Raw genomic sequence first — 9,711 nt, forward strand, 5'->3', positions numbered from 1 at the left:
AGGATAAGCCAGAGCAGCTCAGTGCCCTAAAGGCAACAAGCAGGAGGCTCATGACAGCAGGGAGGGAAGCATGAACACCTGCCTTGTAAGCCTGCAGGCACCAGCCCAGTGCTCTGAAAAACTGCCACATGGCACGGCCTCAGGGGGACAGGAGCATTCTCCCCTCTTTCCACAGGGCCTCACTTCCCCTCCCCCAGGGGGTGGGGAGGCTCACCGCAGCAGTCAACACACTAGCTTGGCCTAGATTAGGGCAGAAGCTCTGCCCAGCACACACTATGTAGTGTATTCTGCCCTGTTATCTACTCAAGCAGGCCTGTGGAGAGCTGCTAGCTGACGGCTGACAAGGGCAATAAGGCGGCACATAGGAAACGGGAAGTTTATTCACAATTCACATACAGTAGACATCTGCTGCCTTTGATTCAGCAGCAGCCCTCCTGCAGTTGTCCAGGAGTGGGGGTGGGTCCCATCCCTTGCTGGGGGATCTGGTTTAAGACGGGTGTCCAGAGGAGACTGCAGTAAGATAGAAGGTGAAGGCTGGTTACAGGAGGACCCCATTCCACTGAGCACAGGAGGGGCTGCAGCCTCTGAACTGCACATGAGTCATGCTAATGGGAGTCTCTGCTGGGCTCACTGCCACTAAAGGCATATTCAGCAGACAAAGAGCTCCACCCAACCCTCTACTTGTAACCACTGGGGATTTCTCATTGAGGGCCCAGGTTACCGCAGAGGGAACAAATCGGTGTCACTGCACTTCCTAGAGGCCCCTCAGCAGGCTCTGTCTGTAAACTTCTCAATGCGTCCTCCCACAGAAACATCCAAGGACGTGGCAACGCCCAGAGTGGCTCAGTATGGCCGGAACTTGCGCTGGGCCCGCATCAGCGCAATCCTCTGCTTGTCCTCCTCAAACTTCTTTCTCAGCTGAGCTATGTCTGAAAGGACAAAGAGGGAGGTTGGGTATGGCAAGACCGGGATGGGCATGGCCACGTTACCAAGAGCAGCAAATTTACCTTGCTTGAGAGCTTTGTACCCTGGCGGCTCTCAAAAGCTCTTTACTTACTGGGAAGCAAGTTCGATCCCAGCACAAGCAGGCTCAACAGCCACTTCAGTTAAGTGGTGCAATTCCCATTGCATCAGTGCTGAATTTAGAACTGCATATATAGGGACTCACTCGTTTACCGCTGTGCTGCAGTTCCATCTGCGGTGGAACATGTCGCTGTTTACTTTAACACAGCTGCCTATATGCAGCCAGTGAAAATAATATTCACTGGGAATTCAAGGGAAACAGAGAGAACACAAAGCAGCAAATAGTCCTGTGGCACCTTATAGACTAACAGATGTATTGGAGCATGAGCTTTTGTGGGTGAATACCCACTTCATCCGATGCATGTAGTGGAAATTTGGAAAGGATACGGGTGCTAACAAACGTGTTCTTACAAAGACTGGCATGGAATCAAATCAATGAGGACAAGACAAAGATCTCATGATCATGTACCATTCAGATAGCAACCCAAGCTCCCCACAGCATTCTTCTGGGTATTGCTTCTGCACAAATTCAGAAAGGGAAAATGCAACCATTTGAATCAACACCACTTCTCCAGGTTTTCCGCAAAGGTCTCCCATCCAAATACTGACCAGAACCAACCCCATTTAGCTTCCAAGATCTGACAGGATCGCAGCCTGAAGTGGTGTGACTGGCTGTCCTGCAGCTGTGCCTGGAATTCTGTGCCTGGTGGCCACTCTCACCTGTCACAGTGTTGGTGACAACCAACCTGGACAGGTGGGGTGTTCAGACTGTGATGCTGGGGAACAAGGAGGTAGTCACCCCTGCCTACACAACTCACTTTCTCTCTTGGTCTCTCGATGCTGCCAGGCATAGAAGTTGAGCAGCTCCTTGCGTGCTCTTTTTCGCTTCTCCCTCTCCAGCACCCGCAAGCTGGCAGCCTCTGTCCGGGGGAGTCCAGGCCTTCGGCCTTTCCGTGTCACCTTCACCCAACCCTCCTCATCCGGAATACCCTCCTCCTTCTTCGCTTTGGCTTCTTCCTAGGTGAGAAGGATGAGGGAGAAAATGCAGCTTAGTCCAAACCTGTCATGAGCCGACTGGTTCCGCTCCACAACAGCTTCTTGAGGCTGTCACCCAACAAACACCTCCCTCACACCCCAAGGGCATGGAGAATCCCAGCACCTGCTGCTCTGCCATGCGAGAAGGCCCACAGTGGTGTTCTGAGGGAGCTGTAGAATTGTGATACAAAGTGGCTGAGGATGTGGGCATCCAAGAGCTGGTGTGTTTGTGGTAACTATACCACAGCTTGTGGGGAGGATAATGGAACCTGGTCAGACCAAGTGCCTGTGCACTGCCTGCCAGCAACTGGGAGACAGAAACCCTGGACCCAAACAGGAGGCCTTGCCCAGCCAGCCACCCCGATAAAGAGCGTGGACAAACTGACAGCATGTGAAACACTGGAAGACTCGGGCATTCCTGCTGCTGCGCAAAGAGCTGCTCTGTCCAACAGGAACAGGCCAGTCAACAATGACAATCCCCAAGGACTTGCTAGGCGCAGAGAATCCCATGCCTGGTTTATCTCATCAGCCCTTCCTACCTCTGCTATTTTCTTATCATAGGTTTGCATGAAAGCGTCCACTTCAGCCTTCAGCTCTGCTGGATCCACCACTGAAGCTGCATAACGAGCAATCCACTCTGAGACAAGGAGAGAAGAGGTCAGCAGCTGCCTCTCCAGTGAGCCTACCCCACAACAAGATACCTCAATGCAGCCCTGGACAGAACAATTCTAGGTACCAGAGAGGTGCTCAGTCTCCAAGTCATCACTCCAGGGCCTGCCTGCTAAGATGGCCAGCAAGGGAGCCAGTGATTGACAAATGTGGCCACAGTGGTTTGTGGGGCCCAGGCACCTTTCTCACCATGATCTGGGCTGATGTCGGTCAGCTCTTTTCACACAGGCCAATGAACATCTGTGTGATGAGAATAGCAGATAGCCACTCACGTCTAGGGCTGGGAAGAACCCAGTGTCAGAGCAGAGTAGCTCCATGCTCCGCTACACAAGCCAGCCAGGGCCCTAAACATTCAGAGTTCAAATTTAACATCCTCTGCTGTGAGGACCTAGCATCTCCTTAAAGTGCATCACATCCTTCTAAACCTAAAGCAAAGATGTCAGCATCAGCAGGAGGTGCCAAACCACAGGAAATCCTGGCTCTGCCATGGACTGTGCTCCCAGCTGGATAGTTCATTAAGTCAGTAAAACACACTGTGATTTTCAATGCATAGTGCCATAGGAATGGGGACTAGTCTCATTCTCAGTTATAAGCAAGTCAAGGCCAACTCCCCCAAACCAGAGAAGATACTGAAAGACTATGGATAAGGGCCACACAACCACTTGAATGACAAAGGCATCATATAGGGGTGACAACTGCAACTCCCTTGTGGACCTCCCCACCCCTTCCAGAGCAGCTGGTTATGGAGCCTGTGATCAGGAACTAGGTCCTTCCACTAGTGTGAGAAGTTCCATGTGGGGTAAGTGAGGAATACAGGGAATGCAGAACAAAAGGAGGAGGGACAGGGGAAATGCTGGACAACTCCCAGCTCAACATGGGGCATGTGAGAATCACTGTTGAGGGGTGACTGACACACAACCTGGATGGCACTGTTATGGCGTGGGGTATAGCCAGGATGAGACACCTCTCTGATACACCCTCCCATTGACAAGTCTGGAGAGCAGAAGGTGACTTACTGTGGATACCGGTTTTCACGGGGTGACTCTCTGAAGATATCACATGAGGGCCCTGCAGAGATAGGGACTTGGCTGCCTGTACCCCAGCTGGATTCTTAAACACCACGTAAGCCACTCGAAATCCCTAGGGAAAAGGTAGTGCATTACAGTCAGTGACCAATCAGCTCAGAACGAGCAGTACCACAGAACGAGCGGCTTTATTAGAGAAATAAGTCTGCAGCCAGCACTAGGGTTCCCAGGAGAGAGTTAAACAAATTGAAGAATCCCTCAGGAGGCCTCTTTCCCCACCAACACCTCAGGTTTCTTCCCGTCCGAGCCCCTACAACATGCCCCCTTTCCCTCTGCTCTTCTCAGAGTCTCCCTGAGCGTTACCAGAACTGTCTTGAGATTGAAGAATTTGGACTTGGGTGCCTCTGGTTTCTCTCGTGGCCCCGGTTTCTCACACACGTTCACATACTGGACAGACGAGCAGCAGGAAAACAGCCTGAACAGACATGCCTTAATACAAGGGAGAGGAAAAAAGGTGACCAGGGCTCACCTGTGTGCCCTTCCCTTGGAAGATGGGGGCTACAGTCTGTAGATACCCCATTTCCCCCCTACTTCCAAAGATTCCACACTGCAGCCATCACCATCCTCCCAGCTGAGAATGGTTTATAACAGTCTCCCTGTGCTCATCTGCAGCTGTCAATGCTGAGTGACAAGAAAGCCCTCTGCCATTCCCCTCACATGTGAGTTTGACGCCTCACAATGTTTCCTGCAACTGGTGGATCAAGGAGCAAGACACCCTCGCCTGGGTCCCCCATCTGGTAGCATACCTACCATGAGGGAGCCAGATCTAGGCTCTCAGCCCACAGGGGAGTGTCCGCACTCAAGTTTTGTACCTGTTTTCAAATAGTGGTGCAACTGCTCTGGGATAAATTATAGTGAGCACAGGGCGCACGTGTTTTCATCACTGTTAAGAAACATCTGCTCCCAGCAGATTTTCAGAAAACAGTGCCAAGAACGTCTGAGCTGCATCTGCATCAGCTTCTACTTCTGTGTAGCTGCATCATGGCCTAAAAGCATGCACAAACTTTTGAAGCAAAGACACATTTAGGAGTGAGATTGGAATGAAGATCAAACCCAGCTCCTGTGAAGCCCTTTGGTCAGTGAGATGGTCTATCAGTTGTACCTTTAAAAGCAATGATATCCTACAACTCTGGGCTAACTGAACAAACTTACACCAGTTTCCTTGTGGAACTGGTGTAACAGAGTCCCTAGACTTCTGCCTTGTAGGATCAATAAGCTCCAGAAGCACTGCAGCTCCCTTGAGGTTAAGGAGGTTGCGTGGGCAAATCTGTAGCAACTCCCCACGGTTACTGGATATGTCACAAGATGGGAGAAGCACCAGGCAAATTTACCTTTCCTACAGGCAAGAAGGAAGACATGGGCTTCAGTGATCCCCCTGTAACTTGTAACGAGGACAAAGGGTGATTTTACAAAAACTCGTTAGCTAGTCAAGGTGAACTTTTGGCTCCATGCTATGGTTGTCTTTGACTAGCTAACGTGGGTTTAAAGGTATTAAACTGCACCTACACTAGATCCCAAGTGGCATTTCAAGTGGGGTTAGCTAACAAACAAAACACATTTTTCCTTATTCTAGACAAAGCCTCAGAGGGAAGCACGGCCTTTCTTAAGTCATCATCACCCTTCCCCTGCACCACTGTTTAGTTTGTACAGCTCTCCCATACACGTACTAACATACAGTAACTCCTCACTTAACTTTGTAGTTATGTTCCTGAAAAATGCTATTTTAAGCAAAATGATGTTAAGCAAATCCAATTTCCCCATAAGAATTAATGTAAAGGGGGGGAGGGCTGTTAGGTTCCAGTGAAATAAATAAATATACATATACTGTGTGTGTGTGTCTGAGAGAGAGAGAGAGAGACACACACATGGTGGGTGTGTGAGAGACAGACAGACATGCACTGCCCCTTTAAGTACACTGCCTTTTTAAGTAGATCAGCAAGTTGAGACAGCAGCTGCTGCCAGCAAGCTCCCTCCGTCCCAAGTCCTGTCGTGTTGTTCCCCCCTCCACTCCGTGGAGATAGGGTACAGGAGTAGGGGGCAGGGCTAGGGGGACACCCTGACATTAACACCCCTCTTCCCCCCGCCCAGCAAGCAGGAAGCTCCCGGGAGCAACTCCAAGGCAGAGCGCAGGAGCAGCACATGGCAGTGGGGGGAGGGACAGCTGAAGTGCCCGGCAATCAATAGCCTGCTGGGCGGCTGCTGCACAGAGAACTTAGGGCAGTGGGGAGCTGATAGGGAGGCTTCCTGCTCGCCCGCCCGCCCACCCTGCTTCCAAGCCCGCACCAGCTAGATCCAATGGGCTGCTCTTCCTGCAACCAGTGGACAACGCAAGTGGCTGCTAAACGTTATAAGGGAGCACCGCGCAACTTTAAATGGGCACGTTCCCTAATTGACCAGCGACGTAACAATGAAACAACTTTAACCAGGGCAATGTTAAGTGAGGAGTTACTGTACTTGTTACAGCATCACACTCTGCTCTTCTTGTTATGCTCCAGCCCCCAGTAAAAAGACCACATTCACGTATTTCTTTCATAACTTCTTCCAGCCCAACAGCTAGGGTTGCCAATCCTTGCGGATTGTCCTAGAGTTTCCAGGAATTAAAGATTATGTCATGTGATGAAATTTCCAGGAATTTGTCCAAGCAAAGTTGGCAACCCTACCAACAACTCACCTTTGTGCAATATGGGGGGATATTAAGGACAAAGAGAGTACGGTTTGGAGGGTAGGTAGTATCGGTGCCTTCTCGGACTTTGTGCTCCTTCACATACAGGTAGTGAGGCGACTGTTGCTTCTCAGAAAGCTTAACTGGAATGGCTAAAATGGGACAATTTTTAAAGAGATGTAGCAATTTACAGCAACTGACTTCAGCAGAGCATCAAGTTCCAGAAAACATTTTAGGAGGCAACACCATTAGTTGCTGACTTCATTGCCTAATCAGGTTCTACCTGGCTCCCACAAATAAATCTCCAGATCTCCCCCAACACCCACCAGTCCTGACAACTCAGGAAAGTGTGTCAAGGTGCAAAGTGCTTTACTCAGCCAGGAATACTAGAAATCCATTTCTTACAGAAAAACATGGAATTTGCATTTTTACAGAGACTCTTTAAATTTTAAATTCTGTGAAAAAATAAAAACATTAACTAACTTTTACTGAAAGTACCAGTATCACTTATTCCACAGGTTCTCAAACTGAGGGTAGGTGGGTGAATGGAATGTATTCTGGAGGGGAGGAGAGCATGAAAAGCTGCTGGTGGCAGCACTGCATTCAGAGCTGGGTGCTTGGCTAGCAGCCACCACTCTCCAGCCACCCAGCTCTGAAGGCAGAGTAGAGAGCAGCAGCTGCTGGCCTGGCACCCAGCTCTGAAGGCAGCACCAGCACAGAAGTAAAGCTGGCTTGGTATGGTATTGCCTTCAGAGCTAGGTGGCCAGACAGCAAGTCTATTAATTTTGTTATAATAACTGATGGTACCCATAGGCTTCAAGCTTGTTTAAAAATTGTAAATATATCAGTAAAATATTGTGTTCAACTGATACCTGCACATAATGTGGCTAGGGACAATTAAGTTCAGCATTTCATGTTCATCATGGGGAAAAAAACATGGATTTTTATGTAAAAATCAACAAAGAGTCCTGTGGCACCTTATAGACTAACAGACGTACTGGAGCATGAGCTTTCGTGGCTCCAATACGTCTGTTGGTCTATAAGGTGCCACAGGACTCTGTCGCTTTTTACAGATCTAGACTAACACGGCTACCCCTCTGACACTTGACGGACTTTAATGGGTTTTTTTAACCAAGATTGGGGGGAGGGGGTTGGTGTCATCACAGAAAACTGGGATCCCTGCTCATGCCACAGGAGCTGCTGGACGTGCTGTGGCGCAGGCCAGGGAAGGTGCCGCGGGATCGGGGCCCTGCCACTTGCAGGCGATGCACCACGCGCTCGGCTCGGGGCAGGACAGCAGCGTGCGGAGCAACCAGCGCCCGACACAGGCAGCGGCAACGGGCGCGTGCGAGAACCGGGGCCCAGGGGGCGCGCCAGGGGGGGACTGGGCTGGATCAGCCCCTGTGGATACGCTGGGGACGGGGGCACCCCGGGATTTCAGGCTAGAGGTCCCCCCCTTTAAACCCGTGCCCCGTCCCCGCCGCAGGCCCCTCCCCCAGCTGCTTACCTGTGTAGCCCGCCGGTGCCCCGGCGTCCGCGCTAGTCACATGCTCCCTCTTGCCGGCCGCCATCTTAATTTCCCAGTAGGTGACGTTGGCTCAGCAGCCAGGACGCCGAGGCGCGCAGAGGCCGCCGGGAGCTGTAGTTCCTTCGCGCCGGGGGAGCTGGCGTCACGCAGTGACTGGGCAGGGGGCGGGGCTTCCGGAGAACGGCGAAGCACGGGGCGCAGCGGGGGAGCGCGCGCAGTCAGGGTGCTGCTGGCACAGGCGCGGCCGTCTCGCAGGGAGGCCTCTGCCAGCGCCGGACTGGGTGGAGTCAGAGCGTGCACGGGGGGTCGGGTAAATAGAGGGCCTCACCCCCCACAGGCCTGGCAGTAGCTACAGTGCTTCTGACTGTGCCCTAGAGGTGGCTGCAGAGAGGCTCCTGCCCCACAACCAGGGCCAGCTCCACGCACCAGCATCCCAAGCAGCTGCAAGGGGCAGCAGGCCGGGTGTTTCTGCCCCCAGGCAGCACGCCGAATTGCCGCCGCGGAGGGCGGGGGCAGGCCGTGTGCTGATAGGGTGGCATACATGTTTCCGCGGCGGTGGCAATTCAGCCGCAGCTTCTATGTTCAGCTGTGCGCGGCGGCGCAGCTTCTGTCTTCCGACTGAAGGCAGAAGCTGCCCCCGACTTGCCACCGCCCCGGAAACGCGCGTGCCGCCGTAAGGGCGCACAGCCTGCCCCTGCCATCAGCAGTGGCAATTCAGCACGCTGCTTGGGGGCAAAAACAGTAGAGCTGGTCCTGCCCACCCCACCTGATCGACCCTGTTCCAGTGATTGCATTGCCATGGCCCTTTCCCTAATTAGAGCAATTTCCATTCTAGGGCAATTTCATCAGGGGATTTTGCTACTTCTGAGAATGCCGCTGAGCTCCACAACAATCTTGCCATAGCCAAGTATTATCACTGCTTTACAGATGGGGAAATTAAGGCAGCAGGTTAATCACTGTGGCCAAACTTGCATAGGAAAGCTGTGACAGTTTGGAAGACACTAGAGCTCTAGGCATAGGCAGCACAGCATGCTCTCTCCCTTCTGTTTCTAAGATGTCAGTTTTATTAAAAAAAAAAACCAAAATTCTCATTGGTGAAAGGAGGTAAATGTAAAGCCCTGGAGTCTGAAAGCACCCCTCTATACCCAGAACAGGTGCAGAACAGCCACACATAACACAAGTTCTTTCCAAATCACTCCTCCTGTCTTCCCCACTACTGTCCAATTCCCACAGTGAAGTGCAGTGCAACCCTAGGGGTGAGAGAAATTGTATCTCCGTTACCTATCTTTGCTGACAGTTGTGATATTGGTGGACCACTGGAAACTGAACTTGAACCACCATCTAATTTCACACAAACAACTGTTTTTAAGTCTCTGTCATTGGAAAATACAAAATCACTAAGGTGGCAGAGTGCTTAAAGACAAAAAAGAGATGGAATCCTATGAAATGAGCAGCTGAATCTAAGGCTCTGCCCCATTCCCTCACACTCTTTAACATGAGAATCCCAGCTCCCACAGAACAAACTGTTTTCTTTAAGAGACAGATTTTTTTCAACTGACCATGTCAAAGCTCTCTCTCAACCATTTTAACTTCTGCTCGCCGCAAATATGAGAACTCTTTGGAGAAGTCGGGATGATCTGTGATAGGAAGTTTAAAGCAGTTGGGTAGATTCTCTAAATTAGCAAGATTAACAGAACAGGCTGATCCCG

General features: G+C 51.2%; 1 protein-coding gene across 2 annotated transcripts; it reads right to left on the reverse strand.

Moving 5' to 3' along the window:
- Nucleotides 1-360: 360 nt before the first annotated feature.
- RRP7A (ribosomal RNA processing 7 homolog A) lies at nucleotides 361-8,113 on the reverse strand. 2 transcript variants are annotated; one of them, XM_030547841.1, is made up of 7 exons: nucleotides 7,982-8,107; nucleotides 6,484-6,626; nucleotides 4,116-4,241; nucleotides 3,744-3,867; nucleotides 2,598-2,695; nucleotides 1,842-2,040; nucleotides 361-929 (listed from the first exon to the last, which is right to left on the reverse strand). In XM_030547841.1, exons 1-7 carry the CDS (start codon nucleotides 8,043-8,045, stop codon nucleotides 844-846), a joined length of 840 nt encoding a protein of 279 aa, XP_030403701.1. In that variant the 5' UTR covers nucleotides 8,046-8,107; the 3' UTR covers nucleotides 361-843. The 2 variants fall into 2 exon arrangements, with proteins under 2 accessions (XP_030403701.1, XP_030403705.1); XM_030547845.1 differs by lacking the exon at nucleotides 4,116-4,241 and having other exon boundaries at nucleotides 7,982-8,113.
- Nucleotides 8,114-9,711: the final 1,598 nt, after the last annotated feature.

The sequence above is a fragment of the Gopherus evgoodei genome, chromosome 1, assembly GCF_007399415.2.
Source record: "Gopherus evgoodei ecotype Sinaloan lineage chromosome 1, rGopEvg1_v1.p, whole genome shotgun sequence".
NCBI lineage: Eukaryota > Metazoa > Chordata > Testudines > Testudinidae > Gopherus > Gopherus evgoodei.